Below are 22,606 nucleotides of genomic sequence, written 5' to 3'. Positions count from 1 at the left end.
ACATAACTGCAGTCCCAGGGATGGGTGCCATGAATAAACAACACTGAGTTCTCCAACAGTAGGAAGTGACAGAACATCACTACTGCACAGAATTCCAGGAAAGGGCATTTACTGGCTTTAATGACCATTCCCAACCAATATTAAAAGGGTAATGGAGGTATTACTATGGCATGGGAAGTGGGGATGGGTGGGAAGAGAAATATGCTTTCTCATTAGAGCTCACTTTTCATCAGTAGAGCAGCTACAAAAGATCTTCACCTGTCTCAAGATGTGCATGGGCTTGAGAGGGTGCATTAGAGGATTTCTTGTCATCTGGGGGTGGCAGACAGTGGCCGCCAGGCAATGCAGCAACAGCATTTGAAGGTGTGCCCTTGGCAGTGCTGGAAGTGGCAAAATACACCTGAGCAGGGGCTGATGGCTGCAGAGATTTTGTATAGTGACTGCGGGACAGAAGTAGAACAGCTGCCACACAGTTCAGTGTTTTGGCCTGTGTGAAATAAACAGGGAATTTCTGAGTAGCTCAAGAGGGATTAGCTGAAAGCACTTTAACCCATCCCTTCTCAGTGAGATTCTCTACTGCATTAAAAAAACACCTCAAACAATCCATCCTGAACACTGTTCTTGTCACACATCCTTTGCATCCCATATCCATGTGCTCCCCAAAGCATCTTCAAATACCCAATCATTGTGGAGGAAAATATTTAAATATTTATTAAAATACTATTAAGCACTTACAGGATGGCTTCATCTTTCTGAAGGCCATACAAATACTCATGAAAGCCTCACAACATCCCTGTGAGGTAGGTTTGTCTTGTGTAATTATGTGGTGGTTTCAAAAATTAGAGATGATGCTGTTTAAATAGTCAATGCTTACTTAAAGATAGTGATTTCGATTTCCATATTCAGGCACAAAATGTGTTGGCTGCGATCCATGATTCCAGCGTATTTGGAAGACAGAATAGCATAGAAAAGTGATGGAAACAAACAGTAGCAACTGAAAACCAGCAGTGAATGGGTTAAAGTGCAGTTCTAACCTGAAAACTTACAGTACAGAAAACAGCATCAGGGGCTTCTAAGGCTGTAGGATCTCAGTGGCCCCTCATGAGATCCTGCCCTACTAAAAAGTGTCCGTTTCAATAGTCAGCTTTGCAAACAAATGTGTGACAAACCAAGGGGTCCTCCTGACTGACGGGACTCAACACCATTGACTCCCTGCTCAGGAGTTCCCACAAAAGGGAGGCAACAAAGGATCTTGCAGCTTCTGGCTTCAAGATTATTGCAAATCATGTCACCATCTGAAAAGATACAGCTCAAAGGCCGAAAAGTGGTTCAGGCTGCAGAGCAAGTGGCTAGGCTAATGCAGAGACATGGAAGTCCCAAGCCTCACTGTACCATGAATCTCAGAGAAAAAGTTGGATGAAGCACAGGAAGTGCAGAGTTTGATACTATCTAGTGTGAAAGATACTTCTGTGTTCAGTGAGTCCTAGCCTGCTCCCACAGCATGCAAGGTCAGGGCAGTTTTCTTTCAAAGGACATGGGAGAAATATCTTCACACTCTCTACATCAGCATGGGTCTGTTAAAGTTACTGTGAATTACATCTGCTTTCATTTCACTGCTGCAGTTGCACAGGAACAAAAGCTTTCCTATGGAGCAGTGACATCAAAGGTTTCTTCACGTCCTCTGAAAAGTACATGCTGCAAGTAGCAGAAGGGAATAAAACTGATGTATCAAGGTTTTTTTAAGAGTCTTCAGGAACTACATCCACATCGTGGCTATTTTTCATGCAAGTGCTGCAATGTGTTTTCCATGGGCACATCTATTCATGCACAAGGAACTTGGTCTGAGACTCTGCAGCAGAAAACATGACAGCTTATTGCAAAAGTTGTCCAGGGTCAGATCTGGTGGGCTCACTTCCTTGAAGAATTCCCAGCTAGTGAGGATGTCTTGGCAGAGGTCATGCTCGTGTGACTCTTTTGGGAGCCTGGTGGCTGTAAAGGTTGTTTCTTCTTGAGCACTGGAGTTTTGTTCTTGCTTTTAAATACCTTATTGGGGTCCAGCTTGTTCACAAAGGAATCAGCTTCTTCAGACAGGAGTGCTGTGTTGATGGTTATGGGTTTATACATGTTAAACCATTGCTGAAAGGCAGGATGATGTGGAAGGAACAGGTTAAATTCAAATTGCAGTTAGACAATTCCACCTTGCTCCCCATCTTCCCCAAGACATGATCTTAATCCTATGACACTTATCAGTTTGCAGTTAGCAGGACTTGGAAGAGTGCTTGTGATAATGATACACAAGGCATGGCTACAGCCCCAGTCCTGGAACTGCATTCCAGATAGGGAAAAAGAGAACCAGACACAACCCTAACACCATTTTTCCTGCAATGTAACTCCTATTAAGAGCAAATCCTGATTTACAACACAGGAGGAAAAGCAAAAGGAGGAGATGAAACTAAACAATATTTATCTAGATTCAGATAAGTAGAAAGGATTAAAAAACCTTTGGAATTTAAATGTGCGTATAAACTGAAAACCAACTAGTTGAATTTCTCAAATGTAACCTTCCTTCCTCTCCTCACACATAAAAGAATGATTTTTTTTAACTCCTTACATAAAGGATTTTGTGTTTGTTTGTCTTATTGTTTCTGTTTGTGATTTTCTGTATAGAAGTAACTACAATTATTTGGTTTTTTGGTTGCAGCAGACACAACAATGTTATGCCCTACAGTTTTTTTGATATCAATTTTTCATTAACAAAGTCAGGAAATAAAACTATGGTACTTATGGTATTACAAATCACAGTGAAACCATCAGCGAAGTGTTGAACAAGATAAACACAAGATCAATACCAAAATAGAGATAGTCGTCTATTAAGGTACAGATGAGGGGAACACAGCTTTAATATACTCCCCTGAAAACCTTTAAAAATGATAATGGTTAATGAACTAGGAGGATTTTAACCAACAGGAGCTGCAAATGATTAGGGAATATAAGAATGATTCCTCTAAAGGTTTGCAAATATACTAAATGTAATAAAATATTTATAGCAGGGAAGTTACAGAAAGGCAAGAGCACAGTGCCATGTACACAGCCTTGACTGGTAAAGACCAGTGCAGTCTAACAGCGAATGAGAAGAACCAAATTCTACAGCCGCTTTTGGTGGGAAGTCAGGACTGATTTTAGTAATTCTGATGTGCACAAAGGACCAGGGAATCTCATGCTGGTAAGACAGCTGTCATGTCCTGGGTGAAGTGCAGGACACGCAAGTGCCAACAGACTTTGCCAAGATGCACTGACACTATGCTGGCTTAGGAGCTGTGTTCAGTAAGACCATCAGCTCCACTCCCTGACCTCTCACAGGATGGAACCAGTCAAACACAGAAGAACAGCAGAAGCCTCTAATAGCAGGATTTTGGCATCACAGAATAGTAATTTTAACGATATTAAGTGACTGGAATGCTCACAAGGCTTTATGTAGAGGTATTCTCTAGCCACCTCTTTGAAGTCCTCTACAGGACTTTATACTGCCCTTTTTTGGGCATAATTTTTATTGAGGCCCAACTGCTGAGAGAAAAGAAGGGTTAACACAATATTAGTGAATTCAAATTACTGTGAAACAAATGACTGTTAACATGTTACACAGAAAAAAACTTGTGGTCCATTCTGTGGCTCACCAGGGAGGCCTCCTTGAGCAGACAGACAGCTTGCCCAAAGATAGGAAGATGTTTTTCCAGTCTATACTTATGCAAAATATTGACAGGCTGGATGCTGCTGTCCTACCTTGGCCTGGGGGCTGACCCCATAGCTGGTGAAGGCATATTGCCACTGTGGGAGACCCAGGTGGGTGATGAGCAGGCGGTAGTAGGCTGTGAAGGTTTTGGTGAGGAAATGCCAATAGAGAGCTCTGTCCAGGAACCAGATCTCTGTGTCTGGGGAGACCACTAGAATAAAACAAGCACAAATTACACTGTTGTTTGCAGTACTAAGATTAGTCCCTGGCCATTGTCAGGTGAGAGACTTAACACACTTATCAGAAGGGCTGTTTTATGTATATCCAGAATCCAGAACTCGTCTTTGTTAAAATTTATAGAGTTGGTGGTTGCACACCTCTCCAATTTGTTGAGGTGTCTTTGCAGGGCTTTAGAGGGAGACACCAGATCCTCCCAGTTTAGTATAATGGACAAATTTAGTACCCCTTCCAGTCCTGTGTCCATGCTGTTCATGAAGACATTGAAGAACGCTGGGCCCAAGATGGAGCCCTTCAGAACCTCACCAGTGACCAGCTGTCAGCCTGATGTGAAGACTACATACTATTTAGCCCTATTTACTATAACTTTTTGTGTCCAACCCATCAGCCAGTGTTCATTCACTGCATGGGGTATTTGATTAGCTGTGTGCTGGACAATGAATGCAATGCTGTTCCTTCACAACCTGGGAGTGACACGCTACATGGAACATTCTCAGACATCAGCAACTTTGTAGTATATGTTCAAAGTACAATTATGGCAAACATTTATCTGCCCCACAAAGTAAAAAGCAACTAACTCAATTGTCAGTAATCTGGATTACTGAATAGAGTTCAGAGTCTGGAAGTCATGGGAGTATGTGCTGCCAACAAAAACACATTTTGCAAAATCTTTCCACAGATCAAATATTTCTCTGGTGGTGACATTCCTTATAGCACAGAAAGAAGTTACTTTCTTCGGAGACGCAGATGCTGAACTGTCATTTAAACAGACTGCCCCTGTGTTGACATCGACACCTGTAACCAATGCTTACTTCCTTTGCCCAGGTAATCCACTGCATGTGCTGAAATCACTAACACTGGGAGGCAAGAGGACAAGAACTTCCTGCCATTGCAGTTCTAGTCACACCCAGTGAAAGACACAAGATTTTTCTTAAGAACCTATGTATTGCAATTACACAATCCTACACAGTAAACACACATACATTTAGTGACCCATGCACTGTGTCAGAGGACAACTATTTTACATGTGCCTTGGGTGTTTCACTATTCTCTCACTGATAACAGTTATCTCTGTATCTGTCACAACAAACAGCTCAGCTCCCATATCTAACCCTCCCACTGACCCTTTCTGCCACACTTTGGTCTAGTGAGCACCATGGAGGCTCACCATCCATGCACAAGGTGGAGAACCCAGTCTAATTCTGTCTCAGCTTTTCTTATCATCTACACTTTGTTTCTAAGCAGAGTTACACCCTTTCTCAGAAATATGTAACAGCTTTCTTCCAAGACAGGCAAGTAACCAGATTAGTGGAGCTCTGTATTATTTCAACACAATTGTCTGTAGGTCACATGTGAATACTTCCCTGTTTCTATGCATGCAGAAATTTTGAGTTATAACTTAGACTCCAACACTAAAAGGAGTGAAAATGTTACATCTAGCTAAGATTTAGCTCCTGACTTCAGTGGAGACAGGACATCCCAGTAAAAGTTTTACCTACAAATTACAAAGAAGATCAGAAATACATGATAACTCTCCGTATGTGATCTCCAGATGCAATTCACAAGAGATGGCTAACTTTTCTTTTTTCAGTCTTACCTGGTTCAGCATGCTTATAAACAAGACAGACCTTCCCATTCCCATTACATGGGTCTAATTCAAAGATAAGACTACGAGAATCAAAGTGTGGCTTCTCTGGTTTGTCTCCATTACCTGAAACCAAGGAAAAAAATTTATGAAACATGTTTGGAAAACTGACTATGACTTAGTTGCAAAGAGTCAATTTGTTTTATACATTAATAAATCAGCTGATGAAGAACTGGATCAAACTAATATTACATTTATACTTCTTGAAAATTATTAAGTTCCCTATGTTTAAAATAAAACTAAGAAAAAAAAAAAGAGAAAAATTTTCATCTGTTAGGAAAACAAACCACAGAGTCAAAATCTGAAAATAGATGAGCTAACTTCTAGTTCCTCCCTGGCATTAAGCAAGACAAGGTTTACAGATGTCACTCTTGAGGTTTGTCTCATCTTTTCTTAAAGTTCACCGCTGTTAGAGAAGGCACAGTCTCTAGGCACTCAACCCAAATCCATCACTTATCACTTAAACATTTTCCTCATGGATCCTCAATCTTTTCTGCTACAGTTGAAGCCCATTATTTCTGTTGTATATAGGATTCCTTTTTATGTCCTGATTTATTTTTTTTCTAAGGAGGACAGGGAGAACAACTTATTCTTTTTGTCTTGGGACAAAACTTTAATGAAATTGCAGAGATATGTATATTTCTCCATACATTCCAGTGTGACATCAGCATCCGTCTCAACAACCATATCTGACTTATTCAACTTGTGACCCTCAACCATCATGGAGCATTTTTACAACATCATTTTGGGACTGTGTAGCTGTAAGTTCCTGCAGAATGCAATTTTGAAATCTAAAACTAAATCTAAATGAAATCTAAATAGGGAAGAAGTGGGACGTAATAGCTGTACTCTTCAGAAGAATTTTCCATGAAAGTTAGGGTGACACCTTCTATGGGGATGTAATTTTTTCTCAGTGCACCTTATAAATGCATCAGTGAACGTTTAAGCCACTAAATAGAAGCAGAATTTGGTGCATTTCACTACAATGGCTGGAACATCAGGACAGCAGCCAAACTGGAATGTCCAAAAATACTTCGAGCCATATTTAGAAGCTAGAAGAGCTTATAGACATGCAGAGACAAGACTGAAATCAAATAGCATTCTTTTAAGAAATTGGTGTGACACCTGGCTGTGTTATTATTCTCTTGATTTTTCCAGCTGGACTGTGAGAACTCTGACAAAACGACTGGGCTTTCTTTTTCTTTTTTATTCTCTCCAAATAGGAGCATTCCCAGCATTTTTAGGCAGCCTGGAACACATGTGTTCCAGGGTAACCTCAGAGTTATACGTACATACCAGTTACTTTTCCAGTTCCAGCTGTCTTTTCACTACCGAAACAAAACCCATTGCCTTTTGTTCATGTAACACCATAAGAACACAAAGACTTTGGAAGCTGAATCACTGGAGCAAGGCTGAGGTGAAAGTTTAAACAGGGAAAAGGCAGAACAGGCTTTTAAAAGAGGATGCAAATAACACTAATCCCCATGACATTCACAGCATACAGATGTGAATGTGCCAAGGCTGTAGGGAACTAATAAGATACACAACAGATCTAGCCCAGGAGAACAGAGAATCACAGAATCACAGAATGATTTGGGATGGAAAAAGACCTTGAAGATCATATTGTTCTAAATGCTCTGACACAGACATGGACACCCTTCTCTAGACCAGGTTGCTAAACCTGGAGTGACCTTTTCTGTTGCTGCATTGTAGAATGGAAGGGATATTAAAGATCATCTTGTTTCAATTCCCCTGCCATGAGGGATCGCTCAGGTGCTAAGAGAATTGGGTTTGCTCAGCCTGGATAACAGAAGGCTTCAGGGTGACCTTCCAGTGGCCTTCCAGTATCTGGAAGGGAGCCTACAAGAAAGATGGAGAGGGAGTTTTTACAAGGATATGTAGTGATAGGACAAGGGGGAGTGGCTTCACACTGACAGAAGGCAGATTTACATTAGATATTAGGAAAAAAATCTTTACTATGAGAGTAATGAGGCACTGGCACAGGCTGCCAGGAGAAATTGTGGATAGCCCAACCCTAGAAGCGTTTAAGGCTGTGCTGGATGGAGCTCTGAGCAGCCTTGTCTGGTGAAGAGTGCTTTGGTGCACATATCTTATGTTATATCCTAACATTAATAGAACAAAAAGGATGAGACAGAGCAGGTCTTCTAGCCTGTTTGCAGTGCCTTACCTTCCTCATCTGTGTCATCTTCCAGGTCAGCAAGAGTTGGAGCACTAGGCAGAGTGTACATAGAGGCACCGCCAAGCCGGCACAGCTTCGAGACACTGTTAATCACCATGGAGCCCAGGGGCATTGGGGTATCTGCAACAAGACCAATCATTAATCACATCCACTGTCAAGAAAGTATGGGAGGTATTTCTTTTCCTCCAGACATCAACCTCTGTGGGGAGAAGAGATAGTTATACCCAGCAGACCTGGACATTTAACTGAAGTAAGACTCTACAGGAGCAAAAATGAGGCTTTTTCAAACAAAGACTCCCACTTACATCTGATGCAACACCATCTCAGAGCTATAATGGTATGAGAATTACACTTCTGGCAAGAACTGTCCTGCAGCTCTTAGCTCAGTTCTGTGAAAAATTAAAAATCCTGGCAACAGGATTTTAACTACAGCCTCTTCCTCAAAGCTCTTTTCCCTGCTGCTGCTCCTCCTATCAGAAACAACCCCACACATTCACAGCTTACAGGGTAGTTTGTCCTCTTCCACTCCATGTACCTACCTGTTTGGGGTACATCCTCTTGGTTCCCACTTCCACAGAGGATTTTATCACTGCATCAACATGTGCTCCTGAAAGAATCCTACAGGACTTGTCACTTGTCCGTGTTTCTGAGGGCTCAGACTGTTACCAGTCATCAAGGCAGCAAGCACCTTGTTCAGCTACATGCCAGTGTGATGGGTCTCAGAAGGCACTGCTGGATGTTTGCTCAAACAAGACAGTTGTACCAGCAGCCTTGGTCTCTGCACACTTGTGAGCCCTGAAAACAAGACTCCTCAGAGGTCATAGCACAGCAAGTCCCCCTTGAAACACAATGGGAGTCACTGCAGGTGCTAAAGTACTGATGTCAACTGTCTCTGAAATGTCATTTCACTTCCTGAGGAAGATCCTGCATTTGACATCCATCTCCAGAACTGAGCAGTGTCCACAGCCCAATTTGAGGACCGTGCCTGAAGGCAATGAGAGCCAGGATAACAGCTGCAGAGTGAACAACCTACCTGATTTTTACCAAATAAGGACAGAAAACAGAGCTTGGACTTTAGCTGGTGAAAAGCAGAATCAGGCTCCAACATCTACACGCACATTTTAACGAGAATGAAGAATTATCAGAGGGTGACTCTTCCTACAGATTTATGATGGGATAATGAGCTACAACTGTTTCTCTCTCCATGAGCTACAGAGGAAGTTAAGGTATAAGATTTAAATGACACACCTAAATCTGAGTGTCAAGAGATGGCCAGTGTATTACAGAAGAGTATCTATGTCATGAATAATTAGTTTCTTGCCTGTGTTCTGAGTATGCGCGCCTTCTGTGGGAGGCTAGAACATGCAAGCAATAGATTTTGCCCTGAGAGATGTGTATTGATTGTGCAGAAAGTAAGTTTGAATGTAAAGAGGCTTTGCAAAGGAAGGACTTGCTGCAATGAATTCAGCTTGTCAGTGGAAGGGAACACAGGGACTCACCATCTGTCTTCACACTCCAGGTCATCTGGAAGCCATCGGTCATCAGATAGAAGTTCTTTAAATCCTCAGGTAATACACAGGAGTTCTTCTGCAAATTACAATCAAAGTGTAATGGGAAAATGCAGAACACCCCTCAAACCCTAAGAACAACTGAAAATTGGTACAGAAATATTTGCCACCAAGTTTTTTGCTTAAGTCCAAGGTGACTCAAATCAGTTCAAATATCTCATTTTAAAACCTTGAGAGAAAACTGCTTATTTCTTGGGATTCTGCTAGTCTTAACAAAAGTAGCTTGGGAAAATTTCACAATGAGCAATTAATCATCACAAAGTTATTACAGCATTGTTCCCAAACAGAGAGATCATATTACCTTTTGAGATTAGCAGCCACTCCAAATTCACGTAAATCGGAACAATCAGCTTTTTCATATATATTTCTTAAAAGAGTAGAGTTTTGCTTTAAGTGAAATCAGACTAAACTTACCTGTTCCACTAAAGCATGTACAATATTAGCACAATGACTCTCTTCTTCTGAGGGATTTCAGCTCCAAGTAGGTGAAAAAAAGCACAGACTCTCCTGCACATACTCAAAAAGCTGCACATACTCAAGCAGATTTGACATTTCACTTAAAAAAAAAAGTATGTGTGCAAACACATACAAAGCCAGACTCACAAACCTGCTGGTCTGGCTTCATCCCTCCAAACTTCAGTGCATGGCTGGGCCTCCTGAGCCCGCTTCCTTCTGAGCCACCAGTGAAAGAAGCAACCCCAGTGAGCTCGAGTTTCTAGGAACCAGAACACTTCTCCTATACCTGTCTTGGTTGCGGAAGGAGTCTTTCTTAGCTTAGACTCTTCAGTTAAGCTGCAAATACAAGGGAAGGAAGGATAAAAGCTTAATCCTCAGAACAAAAGGAAACCCAAAGAGCTATAGGCATTTGTAGACCCTGCTCCTGGGGACAGGACTGGCTGCAGACTACTGTCTTCTTGCTGAAGTGTCAAGTACCTATAATTAAACTGGATGGAAGCCTGACAGTCTTAATAACACAAGCAACAAGCGTGACTAAAGGAGTTACATGTTGGTCTGTTTGTAACCATTTTAGAGAAAAAATCAGATTGATTCCAGTGAGTTAAAATTTAAAACAGTCACCCTCAGGACTCCAAATGAATCACACCTCAAATCTCACAAAAGCATCCCCATGATGGAGGTTCCACAATCTGTGCATGTTGACTTGTCCAAGGGCTGCACCACACTCCTTGTGGAAAGGTTTCATTAAATAAAGACAGCAAATTCTAGTAACCAGTAGCTAAGGAAAAGGAAGAGGCTCATGCAATTCAAGTATTTTTGCTTCATTTGGGGCATGAATTTTTAACATCTCAAGAGAAGAGCGATGTATCTATCCAGCAAGAGCAACCAGCCAGCTGTGCATCCATCTGCAATGCTGGCCTCTAGTCATCAGCTACTGGCTGAGCAAGAGAAGGTGCTGGTCTCATCCAGTCCACATGTCCTCCCACCCCTAGGATGACGGCAACCTTTCTGTCTGTTAAAGCCTTATTCACACACACTTTCTTTGGGTTGTTACAGTCTCTGTCCCCTAAACTGGGGTGTACACACTATGCAGGATGCCCTAATCTGCCCACAACCTTGTGCTTGTTAACTTACTTTTAAAGCACATCCATTAATATTGGTTGTCTGCTACTGATGGGTCTCAGACACTAAAGGCTTTGCAACTTGGAATAGGGCAGGTCACTTTACTTGCCTCGTCAAGCAGTCTAGTCACTATCTCAGAGCTTTCCTAATCCAGACAGAGAAATCTTGAGGGTATATATACAGGTCTTAAAGCAGATAACTTGATACTGAAGAGACTGTTTTGAGAAGAATTTACCATCCTACAACAAGAGTCTGTGCATGGCTGGCGACCTGGTAGTAAGTTTAAAGCGATTAGTAAACCACATGGACATATCTGAAGTTCTTCAAATGCCTTTAACAAACACACCTTCTTCTGTGGTTCTCCTCAGTCCTAAATATTTATAATTTTGTGCTGTGCTTTCATCACATCCAGTTTCAAGCTGTACCTGTAAGCACAGTGACTACAGCTAAAACTATGAAGAAAGAAAGAAAGTATGACGGACCTGCTACAAAGCCTCAGGAGAGTACAAAAGTTTACTTAACTCTTTTACATTTCAAATCCTCCAATTTCAACTAATTCATTGCAGCAGTAAAAACACATATGTGAATAGGTGTCCTGGCTTCAGTGGGTGTTAGTCTCCAAGCAGGAGAACCAGATCCACTGAGATGACAAAAATCTAAGATTTTAAAACTTCCACTGCAGTATCCACATAAATCCTGCTACAACTCAGGCACCAATTTAGCAAATATAGCTCACTAGGACAAGAGAAAAATCACATCTAAATAGGTTTTCTGCTTTGAATCCTCCTTTTGAACAATATAATTGTGTGCATGTTTCTCCAGATGGCTGCTCTCTGAATTTATTTCAGGATTCTCTAAACCATGTCCCTCTGCATAAGTTTCCAAATGATGGTGCAAAATACATGGGTAGAAAATGCAGTACCAGATCTGGAGTCTGTAGGAGAAGGCCAGTAAATAAAAGGCTTTATTAGTCCACATTTCTCTCATCTGATGGAAAGGATCGATTGATCTGTCACATTGTGCTTAGTCACATGAACATACAACATGAGAAAAGTAATCTGACAGCAGTTGGAGAAACAAGACACTATATATTAAAAATGGCTTATCAAACTCTGTATTGCTCTTGCTCAATTGTTAGTTCTCAGAGTTGTGTTCTCCAGCCCCATAAAATACACTGTTCCTAAATAATGTCAGAATTGGCTTAATCACAGCCCTGGCAAGCAGCTGTTTTCATTCCAGTTATCTGGTTACACTCATCAGCTCATAAAACAAAATATCTCAAGTGCTTAATATGGTGCATGAGGTCTACTCCTTTTTTTGTTCTTAGTATTATCTCCAAATAGTCTTTCAAGAAAGCACAGTCCATTGAGTACAGAGAAAAATATTAGAATCTTACTTTTGCTGCCAGGACCTGATTAGAACTGGATCCAAAGCTAAGAAAGCTGACATATGGCAATTCACTTGAAACACTGTTCAAACAATGCCTCTCAAGCATATATACTAAAGAAACAAAAAGCAATCAAAATATATAGCTCTTGAGGGACTTCTCTAAAAACATGAATGAGTCTTATCCAACTTCTGGGGAGAGAAGGAAGGCATTCATGTCACTTCTCAGGGCTTCCAAGTGTCCGACCACATCAGCAGCCATCTTTCTCTCTCCCTAATGTCCTGCAGTTTCATAGTTGTTTGTCCTAGCTGCCAGTGAATGCCGGTTTTAATTTATGTAACATATTGAGATGTTCTTTTTGCACGTTTAATAAATCTGACCTGGGAGTCCCCCAGGAGATCACGTTGATTTTCTGGGGCTGGAGTAGACTTGATCCTCTGCAGAAGAGAACAGGATTTAAAAGTTCTCTTGAGAATATTGTTGTGCAGCCAGTTTTTCAGTATGTTATAAAGCTTAACAAGAGGGGGAACACTGGGTAAGAAACACTATGTACGTCCCAAAAGTCCTCCAGCCTGTTCCCCATTATGCAGCTTGAAGAAACATAGCTTTCCTGGATCCATTTCCCCACCTCTCCCACAGTCACAGCCACAAGGCAAGCTCAAGGTGGGTAGATCCTGTTCTCATGGGGATCAGGGACGGCAGGCTTGGCTAATGTTAAAGGAGGACAAGAAGGATGCCAAGAAGGGCCACTGAAGATGAGCACCCTGTGTGCATATTTGGTGTCCAAAAGAGATGCAGTAAAAGCAAGGAGGATGGCATTCCAGACTTGTGCTGGAAACACTATACAGTAGAGAGGGAGCAGCTCAGAAGGCTCCTGGATTATGTGTACGGGTTTGAATGAGGAACCAGGAAACTACAGGTCTATCAGCCTGACATCGGTGCTGGGGAAGCTCATGGAGATGTTCTTGAGTGCCCATCACATGGCATGTACAGGAGATCCAGGGGATTAGGCACAGCCAGCATGGGTTTGTGAAAGGCATAACTGCCCGACCCAATCTCCTTCTGTAACACAGTGAGCCTCTTAGTGGATGAGAGAATGTGGATGGGGATGTGTCTGTCTACCCAGACTTCAGTAAAGCCTTTGACACCATTCCCACAACATTTTCCTGGTGAAATTGGCTGCTCATGGCTTCGATGGGTGCACTGTTTGCTGAAACTGATGTCCCTGCCCAAAGAGTGCTGGTGAATGGAACTACATCCAACTGTTTGGATGAGGCCAGTCGCAAGTGGTGTTTCCCAGGTCTCTGTACTGGGGCCAGCTCTGTTACTTTTATTGATGATCTGGATGAGGGAATTGAGAGCACCCTCAGTCAGTTTGAGAACAGTGCCAAGTTGGGTGGGAGTGTTGATCTGCTGGAGGGCAGGAAGGCTCTGCCCAGGGATCAGGACAGGCTGGGTCCATGGGCTGAGGCCAGTGGGGTGAGGTTCAACAAGGCCAAGTGCTGGGTCCTGTCCCTGTGTCACAACAACCTCTGCAGCTCCAGGCTGGGACAGAGTGGCTGGAAAGCTGCTGAGTGGGAAAGGACCTGGAGGTGCTGGTTATGAGTGGCTGAACATGAGCCAGGGTGTGCCCAGGTGGCCAAGGAGGCCAATGGCTTGTGTCAGCAATAGTGTGGCCAGCAGGACCAGGGCAGTGGCCATCTCCCTGTGCTGGGGCAGTGGTGAGGCCACACCTGGAATCTTATGTTCAGCTTTGTTTCCTCACAGCAAGGAGGACACTGAGGGGGCTAGAGTGTGTCCATAGAAGAGCAACAGAGCTGGGGAAGGGTCTGAAGCACAAGTCTGGGAGGAGTGGCTGAGGGAGTTGGGGGTGTTCAGAGTGGAGGAGGCTGAGGGAGACCTTCTCACTCTCTACCACCTGAAAGGTACTAGAGGTCTCTGAAAGCCAGGTGTGGGTCAGGCTTTTCTCCCAAGTAACAAGAGAAAAGGGCAAGAGAAAATGGTCTCACGTACCACTGTGTACCTTTAACAAAATGCAATTTTCTAATTTTTGAAAACCAAAACCATGATGTGAGTGACTCATCTTTCTTCTAGTTGAGGCAAAAAGAAAATGTGATTCAGACACTGCACCAGAGTGCCTCCTAGCAGTGTTTTAGTGTAACACCTATTTCTAAAAATTGTATGTGGAGGCAGTAGGGCCATTGCAAGCATAATTTTAAGAGTGGGAAAGGGTTCTTAGGATGATATACAGTTATTAGCACTGGTTTTCTGGTGACCAGGTAACCCTGTATCTACTTCCCCTTGTATTTCTTGTCTCTCTTTCTTGGGGAAAAGGTAACATCTTAGTAGGTTTAAATATGAGGAAACATTGAAAAAATATCTGGTTTTATTAAAATATATTGAACCGCTTACAATTTTAGGGGAAGCGATGCTTTACCCATGTAAATACACTTGGCTATCATATACCTTAAACATTTTTCTGAGTGTGCTGATTTCCAATAACTTCTTCAGGAGTGATTTCAAGCTTGATTTTCTGACGCGTAACACTTAGCAGCTCTTTCTGCCTTGGGAAAAATCTCTGCTTCTCTCCTACAGCCTTACTGCACTAACTCCTGCCATGAAGCTCAGCTTCCCAGCAAAGGTTCATGGCAGCTAAGGGACATTCAACAAGCTTAAGATTTTAAAGATTTTTTTTAATCTCAACAAGGTAAGATTTTAAAATCACAGTAATATCCAATTATATAGTAGCACAAACATGGCACAGCACAATTTAGAAAACATGGCTGATGGAAACAAAAAATGAGTGAATAAAATAATGTTAATAATTTTTAATAGGTTGATTTTCTTTTAAGAGCTTCTGAACACTTTTTCTGAACACACATTTTTTTCTCAGAAAAAAAATCTTTATTTGCAAAACTGAAATAGGACTGGAAAAACTGATTCCATTAAACAATAATCTAATCAATAAAGCTTTTATTTGGTGAGTCTCAATAAAGAGAGAAGTTGTTAGGGGGAAAATAATGTAGTTTTGGGAACAGTTTCACCAGTTTTCCCTTCGTCATAGAAAAAGTCCTGCAAACAGTTTCACAACCAAAGACGTAGAGGAAAGTTAAAAATATACTTTGACAAAAAATCTTGTTAAAAATCCGACCCATGGAGGAACGATTATGTGTGTAAGTATTGCCACCTAGTGGCCAAAATCACGATAAAAACAAACGTATTCAAATTCAAGAGAGGTAAGTTTCAGGAAAAACGAGGTACAAGTTGATCCTGGAATGGCTTTGTGAATTGGTGAGTGCATTGCACCTCATCATCGCGGCAGGACATTTTGTCCTGCAACTGGGTTAACTGAGTCAGTCAGAGTTCAAGAAAACAAAAAAAAGGAAAAAAAAATCCAGTTACCTTTCAGTTTGAGAAGGGTTTTAATTTGTCTAATTTGTCAATGCAACTGGAACCAAACCCAAAGAAATAGACAGTCAAGCCCTTTACTATTAGAAGTTCAACTCAACTACTCATTTAACTTTGAACACTTACTTCCACAATTGACTTAGTCCATCGCTGGGTGGTGGGGGGTGGCTGGGAACTGAAATTTTGTTTTGGCTTCTCTTGAATGAAGTGCTTTGGCTACAGCATTTGTTTGGCTTTACAATAATAGCTCGGTTTTCTCCATTTTAGTTTAGAGGAGAACAGCACCTTAAAATGAGAGGAATGAGCACTGTGTCCAGGAGAAGCAGTCCTCTCCATTCAAGAGAAGAATGAGCAAATATCACTCTGTGTTCCTAGACCTGGGTGGGTTACAGTCATGGTGCCTCAAACTTTCCAGCTCGGTTAACCCAACACCTGAACAACAGCTACAGGAAACCAGGGATCAGTTTACACAAACCTGAAAAACAGGACCTTTCTCCCTGACCACAACTGCTGACTTCTGGACAAGTTTCCGTAAGTAACACACAGGTTTACATCACATACATTCCGACCTGGAATATATTATATAAATATATATTATAGATGTTCTTGATAAATGTCATTAATTGGAATAGGGCACTACCAAAACTAGGGTAAGATTTTCCTCACTGTTTAGGAAAAACAGTAAATGGCAAGGTGCCAAAGGGGAAAATATTTTATGCAGTGGTAAAAAGAGTAGTCTCTAGCAGCAGTTGCTTTACGCCACAGCCAGGGTTAGAGCAGAGGGAGGATGATTCACTCAACTCCATCCTCTGCCATGTCCCTTTCCAAAGGCCAGAGAGCTTCTACGGCTCCATTCCTACACAAGCAATATCTACCAAACAGCTATTCCACCATGGCCATGGGATTAATGAATATATGTATATTCCAAAAAGGGAGTGAAAATGCCACCTCTCCCCATGAGAGTCACACAAATGTTTTTAGGAGCCCTCTGATCCCACAGACTGATGCAGTAGGGTCAGATAATACACAGTGAAGATAGCATGTGTCCTTCGTAGTCTTCTAGAACAGACAACAGGACATGCCCTGACCAAAAAATTGGGCTGCATAGCCAAAGAGGAAGTGAAAGAAAAGGATATGAGAAATTGAAGCAAACGGCTGAGACTAAAAAAAGAAACAGATAACTGGAACAAACTGAGTAGCTCCATGTTATTTGCCAGCTTGAGGCCTTTACCTCAAACGGCCATGGATAATAAAACACTACTTCATTGTGTTTTTAAGGGAGTTGGAAAACGTTTTCAGACCTGAGTCAGAAAAATGTTTGCTCTCCATTGAGTCACCAATGTAGCTGCCTACTACAGTTATGTGGTTTCTTTTTAGAGCTGTCATGCTGAATGTACTCACACTGATGATGTTTCTCCAACAGAACAGGTGCACGTGACAGCCTAAAAGAGTGATATCTAATCACGAAAAACCAACAACTCCTGTTTAGGCTGCACTGTGCATCAAACTTGGTAACAAGCTGTCTCATAAACACAAGGTTGCTGTTGCATTTGACATTCTCCATGGGCTGCTGCACATTCGAACTGACCTCACTGCAGTTTTATCAGGAAAATACTCACTTGCTCCCAAGAGATGATTGTGTGGCGTTCAGCTGGCTCCTTTTCCACAAAAGTCACTTCAGCAACTCCTGGGGAAGTCTCTGAAAGGAAAAGAGAAGCATGTTTGCAGCTGGCATGGGTGATGCCAACACTGTGAGACAGACAATTTTGCAAACTATTCTGAGTGACATCCAGGAAAAAGGCATTAATGATTGCAAGCATTGTGCTGGTGCCTGAGCAGTCACTTTCTTTTGTCCGTAACTGTACTCTGCATGTGTTGGCACGAGAATGTGTGGTGTGGCACAAAATGTTATCCTTGGATTTTGTTTATACATATATATGCATGTATCATGCTATATCTACACATACACTGATTTCGTGGGCAGCATTCCCACTGGAGGGGTTGGAACAAGATGATCTTTAAGGTTCCTTCCAACTCAAACCATTCTATTATAAGCACACACCATTTGTCTTTAAGGTGTGATCTTTTGCAGAGGTTTCATGGAAAAATGGAAAAAAAAATCAGTGATGGGATTTGAGGCAAACCCTTACAGGGGCATGAATCTTTATTTGTAGGCATGCCCTGTGGCTTCTGTTGGGTGGATATCCTCAGCTGGGGCCAAGATGTAATGCAGTGCTGCTGTGAACTGCTAATAACCCTATTCCTCAAGGACAAGAACACTTCAGTTCTGGATTCAGTGGGTTTGGACAGACATAGAACCTGATCCTGCTGAGGGCATCTGCATGAGCAAACATCAGTTCTCTGGAACCTCAGTTGGACACATGAAAATTTGTTACGAGCACTGAACTTGTATCAATCTGTAAAAATCTTCTGAGTATTTTATGGGAAAGAATGCTATATAAATGTAAGATGCTAATCCACATAGTGCTTTCAGGTGTATGATGGCAGAACAGACTCCCTTACACTTACTGTTTTATAATTTTTTACTTCACCCACAGCCAACTGAAATAATTCCCTCTGAGATAATTCTCTTTGGATAAAGTCCAGAAAGACTACTAACTTGTTGTGGGAACTGCACGCCCAGCAGACAGGGCCATGGAATAGAAGTGATAACTATGCAGGGCTTTTAAGACTGGCTCTGCTGTGAACGTATTGGCCCCTAAAGCAGTCACACACATTACAATTGCTTTCTGGTAAAACAAACACAGTGCACCAGACTGGAAAAGCAGGCACTAGAGAGCTTTGGTTTGTTTTTTATCTTCAATGCCAGGTTTTTAATTCTATCAGTAGCATTGTCCTTCTCAGTTCTGTTGGTGGAGGAGCGGCACTCAGTTTCAGGAAGCCTAAGCTTCACTTCAGTTGGAAATATTGATTGTTACATTGTCAGATAATTGAAAAGATAAAGCATGGCATCAGAAAAACAAACTCCAAGTTAAAGACATTTTAAAAAATCATAATTGGTCACGTAGGTAAATTTGTCTGGCCAAGGGGAACTCCCAACACACAGAAGAATCTGATGTTTCACCAAGTTTTACTCCTGGTAGGTGGGTCCAAGGAGGGGCGATCTGTCTCTTGCTCAAATATAAGCTGTCTGAACAAGAGAGTGGAATCAATTATCTAACTGGTCTTTTCCATTTAAGCTATGCAAACTTTATGACAAGTTGAGGAGATTATAATAACAGAGTAATTGTTATTTCTGTGATCAAAGAAAACAGCAGGAATGTTTAATTCATCATGCACAACATTTTGGCTGGGATGACAGAAGATTAAATATTGTATCAGTCAAAGAAGATGTCTAGGAATGAGAGAATGCAACTTCTAAAGAGGTCTGAACCAAATCCAAGATCAAAAGAAAGAGAAATTCCATCTTAAAAGCCCAAGTACTACATTAAAAATCTACTGTGGTAAACTGAAGACCATGTTTAACAGATGTGCATAGGTATGGACGACAGCTCCATTGAACATTTAGGGTTAACTCTGCCGTAAGCTGCTTTTCCTTCTGGGTGGAAGAAACGAAGACGCAACTTTAGTGGCACCTAGATACATGATAAAGTTTAACTTTTTCAGGTGACTCCATCCTATCAATCAATCAGAATCAAGATCATAGCAAACTCTGCCTTGTTTTTAGGGTATTTCAACTGGAAGCTTCCAAAAACACTTTGCAGTATGAATCCAAAACACTCAATGTAATGGCGTGACACAAAGATGAAGCAGGAAACCACAGGATTTTCAGTCTTTACAGTACTGCTAATACTGCCTGTAAGTTGGCTACACTCTCAGCATAATTTAAAAACGTTTGAATAGTTATGTTCTTACCTAATAGAGAGTGCCAACAGTGAAGTTTGGTTCCAGCCAGGGCAGTCTAGAAGAGCTAACACCTCCCATTCTGACTTAATTATGAATAATAAATCTTTCTGGAATTTTCTGTTACTCACAGAACTTCAGCAAAATGAATCATACTGGCAATGGGGAAGATCTCTCCCTTTTTTCCCCTCAAGGTATAACCTCTACAATGCTTGTGAGAAAAATCCCTTCTTGTAGGGACTTCCACAGAGACTAAAGTTCAAAAAAAAAAGCCCAAATCAACAAAACAATGCCTGACTGTACTTTACATTAGACAGAAAATAACATGACTTCATGAGACTTTCCAAAAGATTTCAAGTAAGATAGTTTCTAATAGTACTAAATACTGAGCAAGGTGTCGTTCTGAATACCCTTTGTAATTTGAAATAATACCCTTTGTTATTTGAAAGAAACAAGCACTGAACAGAGTGGTAATGTTTCCCAGTTAGCTAAGCAATTCTAATTAATTTGGTGGTGCAGTTGAAATGCCTTGGACAACTTCATTGGAAAAAATATGCCAAATTCCCACGTGTGGAGAGACAGGGAAAAGAAGTGGAGTAAAACATCACTGTGATGGACATTGCTTTAGTGCACAACACAAGTTGTCAGAGACAATGAGAGAAAAACAAGTAAACACAAACCAGGAAACACCTTCCACATGAAAGGATGTTTCAGCGATGTTACAGGACTTTCAGAGTCATACCCACATTGCCATGTTGTGCTGGTGTAGACAACACACTTACCCAAAACAGTTTATATGGCAACATACAAACATCTGGACACAGTTCACATCTCACAGCTCTCACACACCTGAGGATGGTAAAAATGTGGGTAGGGCTAGTCAACTTTTAAAAAGAGCTACTTCAAATGATGCCTTGTGAGGCTATCTGGAACAGAGGTTAGGCAGTGTTGAAGGAATAAAGTAGGTATTTATTAAAAAGGCCTTCAAAGGATACTCCTTGGGCAGTACAAGAGCCTGGCCATGGCTCCACTCAAGATGGCCAACAGGTCACATATTTTCACACATTTCTAAGTTTTGGTCCATTTACATATTGAGGTTAATTGTCCAATTACAGCTTCAGGTTATGAAATCCCATCCTCCCAGTTTGCTCTCCTCAATTTGCTGTTGTTTATACTTTTTGGGCCTGAAGCTGCAACCGTGTCCTTGGTTCTCTGGCTGGAAAAGGATTGTTGTGTCTAACTAAACTGTAAAGAGAACTTGGTAACACTTTATATGAAGTTCAGAGTTATGAACAAATGCACTACAGAATCTGGAAAATATGAAAGCTAAAACTTAAGGCAATCACAAAGAAGCTTTTGCTGTGATGATGATCATCAGTTTCACTCACAGAGTAGATATAATGTTATCCTGACCTCATAACTAACAAAACAAACAAACAGAAAAAAAAATCCACCCACTGCCCTTCAAGAAGTCCAATAATAAATCAGTATAACAACACTGATCAGAGATTGAGGGTGAAATCCTGTCCTCACTGAAGCTCAGAGAAAGAATTTAACCCTGATCTTTTAATCTCATCTGTCTGAACAGCTATCTAAACCCATGTGCAACTACAGATACACTGAAATTACCAGGTGAAACTCATTGTCCTGCAATGCAGCACTGGGGTGAAATAATTACAGAACTCACTTTTGGCTATAAAATTCCCAGGAAGAAATTCCAAGACTGCAACTTGTAATCTTGCCGTACATATGGTTTGGGATAGATGTATGGCTTTCCAGCCTTGCAAATAAGACAGTCCTGTGCTCTGTGCTGCTGAGGTATGAAAGATCTAATCCTGAAATCCTTTGCACACACAAATACTTGCACAAATCCTTGTGATTCTACTGGTATGAGCAAAGTGTTGGCCGAGAATCCTTCCTTTGCATGCCTTGCAGTCCTGCTGAATTTCAAAGGGAGCTGATGGGATGCAAGAAGGCTCAAGATGTGAGCAAAACCTGGAAATGGGAAGCAGGGCATTTTGTGGAACAAGTCTCACACTGTGGGAATGAGATGCAGGGCAACTATTTATGGGGATCTGATCCCGAGCAGATTCACAAACCGGCCTTCTACCAGAACACTGCATCATGCTGAACTCCTCCTCATGGGGCACACTCCCTGCTGACCCCACACTACGCCAGAGGATCAAATTTAGGCACAATTTACACAGGAAGGTTCTGTGGACACCTCATAGGAACACTGCAGTATCTAGAAGGAGCCTACAGGAAAGCTGGAGAAGGACTCTTCATTATAAGCTGTATAACCAAATGGATATAAATTGAAAGAGGGGAAATTTGGGTTGGGTATTAGGAAGAAAATCTTTACTTTGAAGGTTGTGAGACACCGGCAGGCTTACCAAGAGAAGCTGGGGATGCCCATCCCTGGCAGTGTTCAAGGCCAGGCTGGATAAAGCCTTGAGCAACCTGCTCTAGTGGAAGCTGCCCGTGCCATCAGGGTTGGGACAGGATGATCTTTCTGGTCTCTTCCCATCTTTTAATATCCAGTGATTCCATGGTTTTTCACAAAACACCACCTTCTCCTTCTCTGGTGTTTATGAAACTCTTAACGTCAAGAGATTCGGAATTCCTGCCGTTGCTTCCAAGTATAAGGATGTGTCTGTGTGTATGCATAGGCTGCTCAGCTGCGCGATTCACAGGAGGGGCCGTGACAACAGGGTGGCTCCCCCGCTCCCGGCCTGACCCCGCCCCGTGGGGCTGTAGCGCAACGCCACTCACCCAAAATCCTTGTGACGCCCAGGGTGAGCTTGTCCAGGTAGGGCTTGATGCCGGTGGGGAGTTTTTCCTCCATCCTCCGCGGGACCCTCCTGCCTCTGTCGAGCCCCACAGAGAACAAAGCCTTTCTGTCCTTCCTACTGCCCCGTAGCCGCAGGGCACGCTAGGAATAATAGTTCTTCCGGGTGGTGCCCCGGTGGGCCCACGCTGGCGGCCAGCG

General features: G+C 42.0%; 1 protein-coding gene across 3 annotated transcripts; it reads right to left on the bottom strand.

Moving 5' to 3' along the window:
- Positions 1–685: 685 nt before the first annotated feature.
- TPGS2 (tubulin polyglutamylase complex subunit 2) lies at positions 686–22,558 on the bottom strand. 3 transcript variants are annotated; one of them, XM_063423524.1, is made up of 8 exons: positions 22,390–22,448; positions 17,373–17,452; positions 9,988–10,172; positions 9,312–9,399; positions 7,801–7,932; positions 5,565–5,678; positions 3,781–3,941; positions 686–2,136 (listed from the first exon to the last, which is right to left on the bottom strand). In XM_063423524.1, the coding sequence occupies exons 3-8, from the start codon at positions 10,003–10,005 to the stop codon at positions 1,909–1,911; spliced, it is 741 nt and encodes a 246-aa protein (XP_063279594.1). In that variant the 5' UTR covers positions 10,006–10,172; positions 17,373–17,452; positions 22,390–22,448; the 3' UTR covers positions 686–1,908. The 3 variants fall into 3 exon arrangements, with proteins under 3 accessions (XP_063279594.1, XP_063279595.1, XP_063279593.1); XM_063423525.1 differs by lacking the exon at positions 22,390–22,448 and adding an exon at positions 22,011–22,294; XM_063423523.1 differs by lacking the exon at positions 9,988–10,172 and having other exon boundaries at positions 22,390–22,558.
- Positions 22,559–22,606: the final 48 nt, after the last annotated feature.

This window comes from Prinia subflava, chromosome Z (genome assembly GCF_021018805.1).
Source record: "Prinia subflava isolate CZ2003 ecotype Zambia chromosome Z, Cam_Psub_1.2, whole genome shotgun sequence".
Classification (NCBI taxonomy): Eukaryota; Metazoa; Chordata; class Aves; order Passeriformes; family Cisticolidae; genus Prinia; species Prinia subflava.
Note: the sequence above shows the minus strand (reverse complement) of the source record. Positions and strands in the feature narration are given on the sequence as shown.